Consider the following 17,287-nt stretch of genomic DNA (forward strand, 5'->3'; position numbering starts at 1 on the left):
GGCAGAAGAGAGACGAGCACTGATACTAAAGCGTATTCTGAAAGCTCGTAAAGCTAGATTTAAAATAAGACAACGTATGTTATTATCAGCTATTACAGACATTGAGCGTGCGATTGCTGAGACAATGCGCACCATCGGACAAAGAGCAAGACTGATATTTACTGAACGCAGAACGAACCTTGCAAGACTTTTAAAAATGCCGGATGAAATAAAATGCTGCGTGAGCTCAACCAATCAGCATGTTCAGCGCCCAAGTCCCACCCCCGAAAGTTCCCAAACTTTGAAAAAGTACCACCTCGCGAGCAGGGCCGTTTGGAGGGGGAAATATTTACCCGGAACTTCATTTAGACCCTGGTTCCTGCGGTCGAAACACACAGAGTACCACCCCATAGTTCCTAGTTCCTGGGGAAAGTTCCTGTGGTGGAAACGTGGCTAAAGTTTACTGAAGGTGTCCACAAGGGATTCATTTTGGGCATTTGATGACCTTTTTAATTTACAGCGAATATTTTATAAGAGTTATGTATGGCTCAGTGTGACAAGATTCTGTTAAAAGTAATGTAAACTTATGACAGCAACTGTAAATTATGAAAGAATTCCAAAACTAGTGTAAAAATCAATCAACTTTATTTTCAGAGCAGAGAGACAGACACGTTATATAATATAAAACTTGCATTTAAAAAAACAAAACATGAATTTAGAAAGGTTAACAAAATTATAGTATCAATTTCGGCAGAAAAAGCAGATGATCCATGGTCTAATACATGGCCAAATAAAAAAAAAGCAGCTGTTTGGATTTAAATAGAAAAATGTGTAAGAGTCTATGATTGGATCATTATTGTAGTAGTTATTACTCTTGCATGGTCAATACAAGATCTTGACAGAAAAATGTATGCACCTCTAGACACATTATTTGAACTATTTAAATGCAAACAGCGACTTTTTTGGGGGGGCCGGGCAGTGCATATCAATTTTACCAGATCAGACTAAATTGTTGTGGTATAATAACAGAATAATTGTACAAGCCAGATACATTTTCTGCAATGAAAATGTTACTGCGAAAGGTACTCGAATGTGGGAAACTAAAGTAATATAAAATAGTTAGCACATCACCCCCACAACAAGAAGAACCAAAACAGAATGACTGGAGTCTTAGTGAGTCTTAGTAATGCATTCATGAAAACTTTTCAAAAATCCTTTTGCCCAAAATGTATTCCTCCATTCTTTCCAGAAGTTAGGAGCCTCAGTATGATGCAGGCAGTCTCCAAATACTGAAAATGGGCAATTTAGATCACCCTCTGGCGCACAACCTTCTCATCTTCATGCTTTTGCAAGCAGTCCCCCTGCATCAGTGGAGAAATCTCTGGGGAAACACATGGATACATACAAAATTTACATTTGTTTACATCAAAGGTTCAGAGATCAATGTAATGTCTAAATTAAATCTGTTCATCATATAAAGTGACCGTGTCTCTTCAATGAATGTGGACCAAATAATTCATATGGATTCATTTTACGATCTCTTTATACAAACTTTTTAAGTCATAGTTGTAGGGATGCACCGAAATGAAAATTCTTGGCCGAATAATAATAAAACACTTGGCCGAAGCCGAATACCGAACGTGTATTTTTTTATATTTATTTGCCCATTTTTTCAACATTGCATAAATTAAATAGTAAAAATTTGCTTTTTACTACACTATTTTGTCTTGCTTTTTTAAAAGAAAAATAAATATTTTTTAATTGTAGTTTTGTAATTTAACACTGAACATTTTTTCACATTCCAGTAGATATTATACAAACAAAGCACAATATAACTAAATATATATAAAAAAAAAAATGTATTTGGCCATCTTATGCCATCTTGTCTTATCTTTGGCCTATTATGCCTACAGGTCTCGTAATCAAATCACTGAGGGTGCTTCTGAAATCACTCATGGTGCTTCTGAAATCACTGAGGGTGCTTCTGAAATCACTCATGGTGCTTCTGAGGGTGCTTCTGAAATCACTGAGGGTGCTTCTGAAATCACTCATGGTGCTTCTGAAATCACTCATGGTGCTTCTGAGGGTGCTTCTGAAATCACTCATGGTGCTTCTGAAATCACTCATGGTGCTTCTGAGGGTGCTTCTGAAATCACTCATGGTGCTTCTGAAATCACTCATGGTGCTTCTGAGGGTGCTTCTGAAATCACTGAGGGTGCTTCTGAAATCACTGAGGGTGCTTCTGAAATCACTGAGGGTGCTTCTGAAATCACTCATGGTGCTTCTGAGGGTGCTTCTGAAATCACTGAGGGTGCTTCTGAAATCACTCATGGTGCTTCTGAAATCACTGAGGGTGCTTTTGAAATCACTGAGGGTGCTTCTGAAATCACTCATGGTGCTTCTGAAATCACTCATGGTGCTTCTGAAATCACTCATGGTGCTTCTGAAATCACTGAGGGTGCTTCTGAAATCACTCATGGTTAGGGTTGGGTACCGAAATCCGGTTCCAATATGGCACCGGTACTTATATAACCGGTATGTACCGGACCGAATCAGAACGCAGATTTCGGTTCCTCATTTCGGTGCCAAAATTCAAACGTGCTTTCGCGCTTTGGCTGAGCCAGAGACAGACGCTCAGCGCTGGTCACATCACAACTCATGACAACTATTCAGTGTTTTCAACGACATCATGTTTATTTCAGGTTTCAGACATTTAAATGCTCAGAAGTAGGCTACTTGCAAAAAACACACACTGATGTCTATGAAAGCGGCAATGACAATCCTTTCAGACGGTTATAATTTGACTAACGTTACGTGTTTTATTCACATCAGATAAATGCACATTAAATAGTAACTATATAGTTTACTCTATTCTTCTTCCAGTTCACTGGTCACTTACTTTCATGTATTTCGTGAGACGAGAATGAACTCAAGTGTTGTAAATCCGACAGATCCGATTCTGAGGCGCAAACTAACATGGCGCCGCCCATTGCGCTTTATAGATCAACTAACACACATTCACTCACACATTTGAACATCAGATAGTTCGTGACACAGTTAAGAAGTTTGTGAATATTTTGAATAAAAAGAAAAAACGAAATAAACCCGATACAGCTGAGCTGTCAGCGCTATTGCGGCTGCTGTGTGTCATGTGAGAAACATGACGCGTCACCATGGAAACATTAAGGCGATGCGTTCAAAAATATTTAGCCAGAGAATATGATCATATTTCAAAATAAAGCTGAAGCTCGAAGCTGGTTTGTAGCAGAGCAAGAATACAGACGACTGCTGTTATTACTGTAACTGTTTAGAGTTATATTAGGCTTGTTGTAGTTGGGTGGCTTAGGTTTTACTGTGAATTTGTAAATATGTCAATTATAATTTGTAAATAAGTAAATTGTGTTTTGTATTTATTTATATTCATACATTTAAGTATACATTAAACTTTTAATAAATGGTTCAATTTAAATAATAAATAAATAAATAAAAAGCCATTTAATGTCATCCACCTCGTTTGGTGGCCTTTAAAAAAAAAAAAAGTATCGGTTCAGGCACCGTTTAGGCACCGGAACCGTTTTAAAAGTATCGGTTTGGCACCAGAATCGAAAAAAACCCAAACGATACCCAACCCTACTCATGGTGCTTCTGAAATCACTGAGGGTGCTCTATTAAAGTACAGAGTGTGCCTCTATCTCACACGCGCTGGTTGCTATATTTGATCGCGTCATCAAAAACGTCATTGTTCGGTTCAATTTATTCGGTATTTTCACTTATTCGGCCGAACACACCGAAAGTTTTGGCCGAATAATTTCGTTGCTGAACATTCGGTGCATCCCTACATAGTTGTAGTTGCGTGGATGGTCAATGGAGGGTCAAAAATCTCTCAGATTTCATTAAAATATCTTCATTTGTGTTTCAAAGATGAATGAAACAACATTATTTTTGGCTACATCTCTCACAGTATCATATTCCTGTTGCACAGTGCTTCTCATACCCGTCCACCACACATTGGATGTCTCCCACATCTAACAATTAGGTGTGACCGATGAGGGAGACCTATAAAATGTGCAGTAGTGGTGTTGAGAAGCTGCTGTAGCAAATACATAATTCAGTGGATACACAACTAACAGCAGTTCTGCTTTCCATTTAAAGTAACTCTTAAAAAAATCAACAATTGCAATAATACATAGCAATAAACCTGACAAAAATCATGAAAATGTTTGTCTAGAAGTGTGATTTGAAGCAAAGGAGCATACGAAGTGGATATTGGTTGATATAAACCCGAATCTACAGGCCAGGGTAATACACTTTCTGTTTTCACATATCAGCATCTTTGGGAAAAAGTGACTAGCATGAGCTGCCCTCTTAAATGCCTTGTGAGTCCTATTTCTATTTTGGCACATAAGAAACACTTCCAATGAACGCTGCTTTTGCAGGAATCTTCAGAGAGACAACTCCAGTCTTGATCTGTGAATTCACAGGTAAATCAAAGAGTAAATGTAATCAGCAAAAACACACATACCTTTCATCTCTGTGTCACCATTGTTGGTGCTGGAGATTTTCCTTTCCTTTTCTAGCAATCTGCCATCCACCACATCTGTTTTAACCTGTCCAAGTGTCTGCAACAGCAGCATGGTGTCAAAAGACTCGTCTCCGTCTTCTTTTAACAACTCTAACACCTGCAAACGTAGAGCATACGTATTACAAAACATTCCTGGATACCAAAAAACAAATACATTCTGATAGTCACACAATAGATCTGATTCATTCTTTTTTTGCTCCGCTTTAAAAATATAATTTGTATTTCCCAGAATAATGCAGTCAATTTATATTTAAAGAAATGCATTAATACAATTTATTAAGGCTTTAAGAATGGTAACTTCTTAATAATATATTCACTTCACACCGAAATTTCTTATAAATTCAGGAAATCAAAATATACTATAATTAATCTGTAAATGAAGGAACTGTGCTTTTATAGTAATTGGACTTAAGATTACAAGAAAACAAAAGCCAAATTCATCAGTGCATTTGATGCAGAATTTCACCTGCTTTACTTGCAGTCAAGCGTTTGAAGTCAGCTGTTGTAACATCTTTGCTGCTAAAGTTCAAATATGCAGATGTTCTGATACTAGTACCCACCAATCAGGGCTGATAGTGTTAAGGCCCTTTCACACAGAGCGTGACGTGGTAAAGCTAAGCGAATCGCCGACAAATGGAGCTTTCACATTGAACGTGAAATAATTGATTGCCTTCAGCTAATTCACGCCTGCACGATAGGTGGCGCCGACTGAGAATACATTTTTCCTCATGCATGCATCTCGCAGGTTTCCCCATTTGGCTTTAAACCTCTTCCGCTGCACAACATACAGCAGTAAATTAAGATAAATAAAGTTTGGTACAACACAGAAATCATCATGGAGTGTGTGTAATAACTTCCGACTGAGATCTAAAGTGGATTTTGATTAAATAATGGGAAGACGTGCATTATTTGTGGTGTATCATAATAAACTATATGCTATGCCTGCTTACCATTTCTCTATCTTTATTGTTATAAAAATACCCCAAGCCGCATGAAAAACACATACAGAACATATATCGTCGCTATCATATATTTATTTTGCTTTTTTGTTTCATCTGTGGAAACGTTTCTGTCAGTTGTTTATGAGCGGAAACGTGCAGAACTCAGAACTAGGAAATGAACATCATTATACGGAAGGGCTGGAGTTATGATCACATAATATGATTGAATATTATGATTGAGCGAATGAGCTCTCTGGCGCTCTGTACGCCATTTCAACCTCTTCCGATCGCATAATTCAGAGGAAAATTAATAGAAATGATCATCTGTATAAAGAACATTTAAGAATAAATCTGTTCTCAGACACCAATGATAACACTCAACATCCATTCTCTCTTCCAGAATACTTTTCTTCTGTGTTTACACAGGTTTTCAAAACAGCACCACCACTCTCACACTTTTGTGCAACAGCAGAGACTCGGGTAAGCTCAAATCTAATTGGACAGCTCGTTTCATCGCAGGACAACTGGGTAAAAATATCTACACACTGGTTGGAAAAATATTGGATCTATTGTTTCCATTCAAGAGTGTCATTGCGACGTTCACAACGCTTAATCACGCTCAATGTGAAAGGCCCTTCAGGCTGATACTTTGCTTCATAATTAATAAAACGAGAAATAAATGACTTAAAAAATACATTTTAAAATGAATCCGAGATTAATAGACCAATTAAAAATTATTTTAGAGGAATACGCTGACTTTTTGGGACATTAGCTTATTCATCGTATCCTGAAAATAGGCTAACTTCCATCAACATAACCAACGTGACAACCTCCTTAAACAGAGAGCATGCTGGGGACTATTTTCAGGCGCAGTGTAATATCATTGCGCCGCTGCACCCATGGTACGGCTCAAACGTCCTTGATTATTACGCAGGAATGAGAGAATAGTTCCTAGACATATCGGTCTAGAAAATCGAAACTTTTCATTTTCTGTCAGTCTTAGGAAGATGGCGTTGTTTTGTTACTTATTGAGCAGTAGGCTAGCTGGAGCCATTTACCTCCAGTCTTTGTGCTAAGCTAGGCTAGCGGTGGGTGCGTCAGACAGAGTTATGGCACGCACGGAGATGAGAGTGGTGTGTATGGACTTATCTAACTCTGCGGGATACGGTGAATAAGTGAAAGTCCAAAAAAGTCGGCGTGTTCCTTTAAATGAACAGCGATATGCACAGCGAGCAATGTGACAGATAATACAGATACCATACAGTAGGTGATGTCTGGGGTTTCTTACCCAGATTCTCCACAACAAATAGAGCAAAACCTGATCAACACACCTTTAGGCACTTATAACTCTTCAGCTCACTGAGGTTCTCCTCCAGAAACAGCAGATATAATGCAAGATCATCCCAGGTCACCTGTCCAAACTGCATTACCCCTATTGTGGGTAACATCTCATAAGGCTTCAAGAACCCCATGGACCTTCTGAATGGAACCAACATGGCGTACAAGCACAATGGCAACAGCAGCAGATACACACAAAGATTTATGTAGCTCAGGAGCTGAAAGATGCCCACGGCAACTAGCTTGCACTGCATGGCCGGAGGGACTGAGGAGTCGTTGATGACCACACCAGATCGGATGTCACATTGAAACTCATCTGTGATGGAGAGACGGATGTAATAGCAAAGGTAGATGCAGGCTAATATGAGGGCCAAGAAAGTGATGGAGCGGCAGAGGAGGTATCGAATCAGTAATCCTCTAGAGAAGCGTTTGGTCCTCAAGTATTGTTCCACCAGAGGATATTTAAAGCAGCTCTCGGTAAGGTCTATCACAGAGCTAAAGAAAAAAAAACATGCAAGCAACACAGTATTTAAATGTTCAAGGAATGTAAAAGGAATTGGAATGATTGGTGAGTGAATATGTGACCCTGCCCGTGAAACCCCGGCTAAAGTCACATAATCTAATTATGTGATAAAAAGTAGTCATAGCCATAAAAATGACCATAACAGGTAATTTGTGTTTATTGCTGCAAATGATAGATTATACCAAGGGCTTTGAGATGCAGTAGTACATTTTTCATTTATAATATTATAAATACTGAAATTAATGATTTTATTGACAGTACGTTTTATTATTTTGCACCAAAAAATACGCCTCTTTCTTTACTTTCGACGCAGAAACAACTGTTGATTCTTATATAATTCGGTTCAGAAACTTATTTTGTACAATTACAAAGTGCAAACAGACCATAATATCAATCCACATGAGCAACAATCAGGTCAGTGTCAGGAAAGGCAAGAAAACTGCGACTTAAGCCAGGTTCTGATTTCTGTGTGGATTTTGTGTGGTTTCATCACCGAAATTTCAGGAACCGCTTATTTGTTTTCTAAGTCCACCTTCTACCTATATATCCATCTTATTTTAAAGACATTTAATGGCTGCTACGTGTCGAAATAGTTTGGTTTTTGGATGCTAATGAGCTGGGTTTATGAATTCCCTCTCTGACAGGGCGGCCGCAGCACACAAAACGTAAGGAACAGAACAGCTGATAGTTTAATTAATAATGATTAATATAGGCCTACTGTTTTTTTGTAGGCTAAATAAAGAACCTGCATTATATATTAATAAAAAAAGTTGCGCATGTCCTTCGGAAGTAAAGCACGTCTGATGTTTTGGTTTCGGTTTGTAGCCTATACGAATAGAACATGCATGAATGAGAAAAAGTGCAGGATGTGCTGTGTATAAAAGAGTTATTAAGCCATGAAAAAAACTAAATGAATCACAATCTAATCGAATTGTGAGGCAAGTGAAGATTCACAGTTATGACTAACTGTGGTAAGTTTGAGACTGACCTGGATTTACTTCAAATGTTACACAATAGCCCAGAAAAAGATTAATGAGATTTTCTATGGATGTTTTATATATTAATGGATATATATAGGCCTATTAATGACATTTTCTACTGTTCTTTAATTGTACTAATAAAGTTATAGCCTACAAATCATTAGAGTGAACTGACTTGGTAAATCAAGCTCTTGTGGTGCCCCCATTCGTTTCAACGTTTCACGCTTTTTGGACATGCACATCATAATAAATAGACTTGTTTTACAAAACTCTAAGAATTTTCTCATAAATGTGTCCTATATCACTGAAAATGGGAGAAACTTAGCTTTAATGTGGTATATGGCACAAAGTCAGAATAATAATGGTTCAAATGTTTTGCAGTTTTAAAAATAAGCTTGATTTTAAAATTGGAATTTCTCAAAATCATGATTTTCTGAGGCTTTCTGGTCTTGCTCAGTCAATATTAGAGATATCAGTTATATTTTCACAGAATGTTCTTTACATTATGTAGGATGATTTTATGTATAAAACATTGAATCACAAAAAAAAAAGACTTTAGCTGGGTTTTCACAGGCGGGGTCACATATGGTAAACAAAAAAGTGTGAAAATGGCAGCGATATGTATAGAAAGTTACTGATAGAAGGTTAGTTTGTTTATGATTGCGTGTCAAGTCTCAGAGAGTGAAGCCATGTGACAGCTCTGTGCAGTGTAAACCCAACCACCGTGAAATGTCAAGAAGGACCACCAGGTATTTTCTCTGCACTTTGCGTGTTCATTTCACCTGTATGAGTCCATGCGGGCTGACTGTGACTCCTGTTTTGCTGCAGTGTGAAGGCATTTAGCCAGTTTGATGGCTCTGTTGTAGGAACGGTCCAGTTCTTCCATTATAAAGGTCAGATCAGAAGAAAGCACGGGGGCTCCTGTGAACCGCCAAAACAATGTTGGCATGTAAACTGATACTGCCACCAGCAACAGGATATAAGGGAAAAACTGCAGAGAGAGGGGAGAGGGGTTACATTTTAGAGGCTCATTCATCCAAAAACTCATTTTGAACTTTTAGCTTGCATATTGGCACATATTAATGCTTTATAGGGGTGGGAGAAAAGGTCTATGCATCGAGATTCGTTATCCAAAAATTCAGAATCGATTCTGTGTTCAATTCAAACGGCCACTTCACCACTGTCACCGGCCAAACAGAACAACACGTTGATAGGCGAACGCTCGTCTGCTGGTGAATTGGCTTTGTTTAAGATAAAATGGACAAACTATGACCTGCTCAGGGGCGTCGCACCCATGGGGACACTTTTCCCGGTGAGAGGGTTCAACACCCGCATGTTTTATGCAGTTTTTACGCAGTTTTGCTCAAACGCCTTACAGCAGTTGCTCCTCCATTTCTCTGGCCGCTGTGTCTGCGCTCGCTGCGGCTGCCTCTCCATTTCAAAAATGTATTTTGCCTAATAAATGCAAAGTTTTTAATTTCAAAAGCACTTCTAAATTAAGTTAATATTTCCAACAAACGAAATTCTGAGCCAAAATAACGAAGTGGTGCTCAAGTAGGCTATACGGCGCTTTCCTTGCCATTAATGCTTAATAACACTCCTGTGTCTCCGATGCGGTGGCCGGGACATAAACCGACCAAAATCTGTGGCATAATTTTTGGAATGACTTCTCAAATATTGCTGAACTACTGCACAATGTTTCAAACGAATGGAAAATTCTGAACAAAGACTTTGTTGTGTTGAGTGATTCATTAAATGTCTCTCATGACTGTTGCAGCTCGGCAAGTTCTCTCATGTGAGATGTTATGCGCACACACTGAATTTGGCCTCATCAGTGAGCGCTAAAGTTGTTTTTCTTCTGCATTAGTCTATGTTCTAAAGATTTTGTTTGTGGCTCTAACCAAAGTACTTTTTTTTTTGCTTTAAAGACATTTTTTGTTAAAATGTTCTAAAGAAACTAAACAGTTCTCAATTTACAACTAAGTGTGACAATTTTTCATTCTTAATGATTGTTCTTTGCAATTGTAGGCCTATATATGGTTTCATTCAGAGCTTGTTAATCTTGAATATAACTTTGTTAATAAAATAAAAGTATTGAAAGGTTTTGGTTAAAATGTAAAGTTCATGTATTTGCACAGCAGGATAATTAGTTACCAAAAATGTTTGTTAAGAATCGTTTTGGGAATCGGATCGTTACTCCCAGAATTGGAATCGGATCGAATCGTTCAGTGCCTTAAGATTCCCACCCCTAATGCTTTAATCTGCACGATCATATTCTACACCCCTTAATTCCTACCCAACACCAAAAACCTGAAAGATATAACAACTACCTTACTAACTATTAATAAGCAGTAAATTAGGGGCTTGTTGAGGCAAAAGTTGTAGTTAATAGTGAATATGTGTTCCCCATGCTAAAGTGTTACCATTATTATTATGAGGTGAAGTGAAGGTGCATTTTGTGAATGTTATGACTAATCTCTTAAGCCTATTTAGACTTCTGTATGTTGAGAAAACCGTTATTTTAGAAATTTCTTTGATTAATGCACAAACTTCACCTTTAATCAACAAGGAAGATATTTCTGTTTATTATTGTTTTGCCTTTTGCACCAGCTCAAACAAACTTGAAGAAGTGTTACGTCAATGACAAGTTCAGTATGGAGTGCCACAAAGCTCCCTATCAGGAAACATGTTAGTCTCTGTGGGGATGAATCATTTTGAATAATTTCAAGTGTATATATACTGCACTGCTCTGCTCTGGTCTGGTCTTGACATGACTTGAACTTGCGCAACCTCTCAAAGCTTTGGTTAAGATACACTATGTTTTTTGGCTTAGTCTCGGTTTAGAAACATATTGATGTATTCACACATTTTAATGTGTACTTTCTACTGCTGTCAATCGCTTAAAAAAAAGTAATGAATTTTTATATATTTATATTGTAATAATTTCACAGTTATTCTCCAAATTAATGTAGAAACATTTTAAATATTTATTATTATTTAAATATATATGAAAGAAGGCCAGTATCACGGATACTAATACTGGTACTGTCTCCTCCATGAATTTTTTTTTTTTAAAGAGAAAAAAAAACACATTAAAGTCCATGTAAAGTCAAAACTAAACATGTGTTCTGAGTTCCTCACACCACAGATAAATGTGTTATTAACCACCCAGCCAAATTTGAATCATAAAAAAATCCGGGAAGTACATAAAATAGCTTATCAAAAACTTGAAAAAATGAGCAGCATTCTCTGCTCTCAAACGCTGGGGGTGTGTCCGCTGTCGGCGCCGAAACCACGCCCACTCGCGGGAAAGTGGCAGTAGCACAAGACAACACTCACTGATCACGAGCGTCTATGATCACGACGCACCAGATGTCGGCGGGACGGGAGGATGAAGGCCTGGGCGGGGGATAGTCGGTTCTGCAGCGGATTATCAGTGAATCCCTGTTGTCTCCGGTGAAAGTTTGTAAAACGATCCGGTGTAAAGTCACTGCAGAGGCAGGTGTCGGTGATGATCCTCAGCTCTCATCAAGGTTGCTGTTCACAAAATTAATCCACCTCTTCATCGTTTTTGTTTTGTAAGCTGTTTTGTAAGTTGTTGACTATAGTAACTAACAGTACTGTCAGTAACTCGCGATCGAGCGGGCGAACTGATGCGAATGTGCTCTAGTTATGATCGTGTTAGGGGAGGTTATACTTCAGTGCGTCATCGAGCCACCGTTTTAGCCCCGCCCAGAAAATCCTGAACACAGCAACGGTGAAAAACTGTTTAACGGTCTAACTTCTGAATTCAGTACTTCATAGTTCACAGTCTTTGTAATGTGTTTCAGCAATACATTTCTAACATTTATAATGTGTTTAGAAACAAATCTCAGAATTGCCTTTACAGGGACTTTAATGATAGACATTCAACATTGCAGTAGAACTGAAATCTATCAGTTTTACATTTATTAGGCTTTAAAAAAATAACTTTTAATTTAAAAGAACTTACATCTTCACATAAACCCATTATAATAAATGTCTTTAGCTGTGGCCTTCCTGTCTAACAGAAATAGAAGTTGAAGTTATCAAACACTTTACAGTCTTAACTGCATAATTTATGAATTAAAAATAGATTAATTCTTATTAAAAACTACAATTTTCTCTGTTACCTTTGTTCTTTGATTAACTTTAATGACAGACATCTTTATTGACTGCTGTCACTAATATCTCCCGCTGCCGAACATGATGCGGATCTGATGCGCATCTCATTTTCCTCATTTTACTGCTCTTATGAGAATACTCGACAAAGGGGCATTGGGGCAAAATTCTCTAATAATGCAAGTATCTAATTGTCATGTATGTCTCGTCCGTGGAATGCATCACTTACAGAATTTTACTGATTACTCTCCACAGGTAATGTAGGATTTACTTTTTTAATCGAGTAATCGTAACAGCCCTAGACTACAACAATAAGGACAACTTAGTAAAAAGTGTGTTATGGCATGTTATGTTATGGCTTTACCTTATGCAGCCACAGTGGCAGGCCTCCGGTGTCCTGTGTTTGCACTGCCGCCCAGCAGTATGAGTCCACATAACCAGCCTGACGCCACGAGAACTTTGTAGGGGAGAAACAACTAATCTGTGTACCTACAAAACAAGTGAATAAACAGTTTTACAGTAGATGGAGACTAAGAGTGTGAGTGTGCATGTGTGTGTGTGAGACAAATGCGATTGACCCGGGTTCAAATCCCCCTTTTGTAGGGCTCGGTCTTATCCCTTTTCCCATCACATATCACATCGGAAAGGCCTTTACTTTCAATAAAAATTAAGAACATTTTCTAAATGTGGAAATAAATTGCCTAAAGAAATGTTTAATAATAATAAAAGCATTTATTGGGTAGGGTTTAGGGGTCGTGTACTTTTATTGTCCCATTAAGGCGGCATCCATAATAATTTCAATAAATATAATAATTTACACTGATTATTGCATCCTGTTAATGTACAACAATACTGACGTGCAAATAGTATGTATCTGTCAAAATAAAGTATAAAAATTGCATGTAAATACTATTTACACATATTTTGAAATACTTGAAACTACCTGGCATTAAACGATTTTATTGCACACCTTCCAGCTAGGGATGAAACGGTATGGAAATTTAACATCACGATTATAGTGACCCAAATTATCACGGTTATCAATATTATCACGGTTTTGTTCAAACGAAATGAAAGTGTTCAAAAAGAACAGATGCACACACTTAAAACATTTCAACAAGTTTTATATTTGAAATTCAACAAACAACAAATAACTAAAGCAGCTCTAAGCACTTTTTTAAGCTAGATTCTGTGGGATTTCCTTCCTTAATGGCCGTCATCAATAGCAACGCATAACACATAAATAATAATAATTTGTCGTAAATATAATCTCTAATATTATCTCTGTAAATATATTCTCAAGCAATATTCTCATCAGTGTTCTATCAGACACATTTAAATCTAGCATATTTTGTGTTAGAGCCCAAACAGTATCCTAGTGAAATAATGCATATCCATATTTCCATATGATTTGACAGTTTATTTTATTAAATATCAAAATGTGTGCATCATACCTGACACCTAGATGAACACTTTACAGTCTTTTTATGACTGTCATTCTCTTCAAATGCTATTGAAGTTTGAAACGTGTATAACGTTACCAATGTTGTGTGTAACTTTACAGACGGTCCCTAAATTCGCCTGCGTTATGCCAGTCACATCAGATGCGCTGTGGTTTTGCTGTGTTTTTTTTAAACCATTTTCGCTGCTGAAATAGAACAAAAACAGTCATCCACTGTTTGATGAGTGAATCTCCTGCATACATCGCATGTTTATCTCTGCTTTGAGTGCAGATTTCAGCGTGTGAGAGCGGCGCGCGCTCCGAACAAAACTCCACTAATCTGAACGCCTCTGATTATGAGACATTGCATTCATAAACTCAATAGAAGCACGTGTAAGTGCTTATAATGCGCAACGCGATTATAACAGATGGCTTTTGAGAAGACTATTATAAGTTCAACAGCCAGAGTGGCTAGTGTGCAGCCGAAATAACGTTACACTCGCAAATGGCGGTTGTTAATGTCAAACCCTGATTATTATCCCTTAAATGTCACCCTAGTCTTGTCTGAATTTGTTCGTTCGCTTCACGTTATTATTTCCCAGACGTAGGTTTGGTATTGAGGTCAAAGTCCACTTGCCTTGCGTTCGTAGTTTTGAAGTGTTCCCCCTATTACAGCGACTTTCTTCTGGCATGTTTGCAGACAGGGTGACCATCTTAGATTAAGTTTCCCTCAGGACTTTTGTAAAAGCCAAAATATGACCACGCCTCAGATTTGGTCCTTTTAGAAGGCAGAACAATCCCCCGAGTGCTGTCACTGCTTTCTGCCATTTCTCCTCATTCAGAAAACAGCGGTGCGCCAGACTGACACTGACTGGACAAGATTTACCGCGAGTTTTCACAACCGTGATAATCACACGCGGTTTTAATGATAATAAAATTTTTATACGATATTACTAACCGTCACTAAATTTTATCGTGGTTTATCGTGAAACCGGTAATCGTTTCATCCCTACTTCCAGCCAATCAGAATCGAATATATTCAGACAGACCATGGCATAAATGGCTTTAGTTTACATGTAATGTTATACTTTTACTTAAGATTTCCAGTGAAAACACTACCAACTTGTACCAAGGCTACTTTGCTTACATTTGACTCGTGCTATGTGACTGTGTTGCTGCTGCTCCCAACTTATGACAACAGATTTACACTTCGAATCAAGTATTCTGTCCTCAATGACAGTAGCTCATTGGAAAAGGATGGAAAATGTCCTTCATTTTGTTCGCACTAATGCCTACCAGCTGCAATCATCAATAGTTTTTCTATATTGTAATAAATATCATTACCGCAAGTATTCTTGAAATATCGTGATATAATTTCGAGGCTATATCACCCACCCATAATTGCACTTAGAAATAAGAAAATATGATATTTTCACTTAGTGCAAATAGCTGCCTCCCATTATTGGTTCTCATCAGTTTTGGGCAACAGTGCATTAGTAGAAATGAATTACAGTAATAATATTACTTTAGTATAAATAATTACCACTAATATTACAGTTGCCAATTGGCATCCATAAAACAGTTTGTTATAACATTATTTTTGTTGTCTCAACCCCTACTGATTTGAAATCCAACAATCCAATCATTCCTAGATTCATTTTCATAATCCTCAAGACTAAAACTCAAACTAGCTTGAAAGATAGAAAAGATGACATTCAGTAACTGGAAAATGTTACTTTTGTGAGATACAATACATTAAACATTGCTTTATGTTATAATAAATATGTATGTGTGTGTGTGTGTGTGTGTGTGTGTGTGTGTGTGTGTGTGTGTGTGTGTGTGTGTGTGTGTGTGTGTGTGTGTGTGTGTGTGTGTGTGTGTGTGTGTGTGTGGACCTGCTTTCTGGAAAACCCCACAGGAATTGGGTTTACCATATGTGGAAACTGATCTGTCATTGCATAAGCTATACACAAATATTATATAAAACAAAAGCATAGGATACAATACTATTAAAAAACAAAAACCAGTTCAGTAATTCAGCATCAACAGTTTAAAAAAGTTTCTGTGAGACGGGCAAAACATGACTTGACTAACAAATCACATACCGACAGACACTTCCTGAGCGAAGGCTAGAGAGATGAGAAGCAGAGGCAGACCCACGGCGATACAGGTGACCATCTTATCCAGAGCCAGCTCCAGTCTGATGCCTTTATACCTGTTCTCCGACGCGGGCTCCTTGAGCACGAAATCCGTGAACACATACTCCGTGGCAGCGTGCGCTATAGCCATGACTTTCCTCTTTTATCACCTATACAGCAAATCACAAACATCCATCTAACTTTCGATTGATTGATAAAGAAAGCGGATCGCTGTTCAAAAGGCACTCATCCTCTGAATTGGCATTGAAAGCTTTAGGTATGAACGGATACAGTAATTGTCTTTAGATGTGAAAACGCAAAGAACGACAGTATTTCCGTAAGCATGTCTTTGTTGTTTTCGTGTTGTCCTTCTTCTTTTTCAATATCTTCCTCTTCTTCTTCTTCTTCTTCTTATGTTTTCTTGATGGTTGGAAAAACAGCTCATTGGTGCTTTATCGCCACCTACTGGACAGGGGTGTAGCTCAGAAAATTTGGCAGGATGAGTAGGAAAATAAATTAATAGAATGCTAATAAACAGGCCTGTAGCCAGCCTTTTTTTTTTTCTTCAAAAAGTGGACCTTTTTCACATCATATTTTCTACAATGTTGTCAAATTACTAACCAAGATCATGTACCTCCTTTTTCAGTCCAAACACACACTGTTTGGCATGGATAATCAAAACTTCCCCACAAAGTTTAAATCACAAATTCACGTGACAGAACTAGAAGCTAACGTGTTTGTTTCATGTTGTGAAACATGATGTTTTGAAGAAGTCACTAAATGTACATTTGTAGGATCACTAACGTATAATTGGTCAGGAAACAAAGGTGCTTGAATTATTTGGCGTATACTTTGCTGCACACACCCTAGGTAAATTTTGATTTCTCTGATCTACATATGTGCATTTTAAGACGTTTTAAGGCCCAACAAAATATGAGAAATAGCTTTAAAACTAAGTCAGTGGCCAACAAATTATTTGTGTGTATATGAGTGCCCACAGCCTAAACAGATAGATAGATGTGAAAACGCAAAGAACGACTATTTCCGTAAGCATTTCTTTATTGTTTTTGTGTTGTCCTTCTTCGTTTTCAATTTCTTCCCCTTCTTCTTCTTCTTAGGTTTTCTTGTTGGTTGGAAAACCAGCTTAGAGATGCTTTATCGCCACCTACTGGACAGGGGTGTAGCTCAGAAAATTTGGCAGGATGAGTAGGAAGGGAAATTAATA

The 17,287-nt window shown here is 37.8% G+C and overlaps 1 protein-coding gene across 2 annotated transcripts; it reads right to left on the minus strand.

The window, feature by feature from the left end:
• Positions 1-607: 607 nt before the first annotated feature.
• panx1a (pannexin 1a) lies at positions 608-16,481 on the minus strand. 2 transcript variants are annotated; one of them, XR_013817118.1, is made up of 7 exons: positions 16,030-16,481; positions 12,848-12,972; positions 9,126-9,334; positions 6,834-7,335; positions 4,502-4,658; positions 957-1,360; positions 608-784 (listed from the first exon to the last, which is right to left on the minus strand). XR_013817118.1 is itself a non-coding variant. In XM_079824445.1 (6 exons), the coding sequence occupies exons 1-6, from the start codon at positions 16,211-16,213 to the stop codon at positions 1,284-1,286; spliced, it is 1,254 nt and encodes a 417-aa protein (XP_079680571.1). In that variant the 5' UTR covers positions 16,214-16,480; the 3' UTR covers positions 608-1,283. The 2 variants fall into 2 exon arrangements, 1 of the variants encoding a protein (XP_079680571.1); XM_079824445.1 differs by having other exon boundaries at positions 608-1,360; positions 16,030-16,480.
• Positions 16,482-17,287: the final 806 nt, after the last annotated feature.

The sequence above is a fragment of the Gobio gobio genome, assembly GCF_949357685.1.
Source record: "Gobio gobio genome assembly, chromosome: 8".
In the NCBI taxonomy this organism is placed as follows: Eukaryota; Metazoa; Chordata; class Actinopteri; order Cypriniformes; family Gobionidae; genus Gobio; species Gobio gobio.

Coding starts and splice junctions, on each gene's coding strand:
- panx1a (XM_079824445.1), bottom strand. CDS start 16,213: ATGGCTATAGCGCACGCTGCCACGGAGTATGTGTTCACGGATTTCGTG. Junction 12,973..16,029: donor CGCTCAGGAAGTGTCTGTCG/GTATGTGATTTG, acceptor CTTGTTTTGTAG/GTACACAGATTAGTTGTTTC. Junction 1,361..4,501: donor TGGTGACACAGAGATGAAAG/GTATGTGTGTTT, acceptor GTGTTTCCCCAG/AGATTTCTCCACTGATGCAG.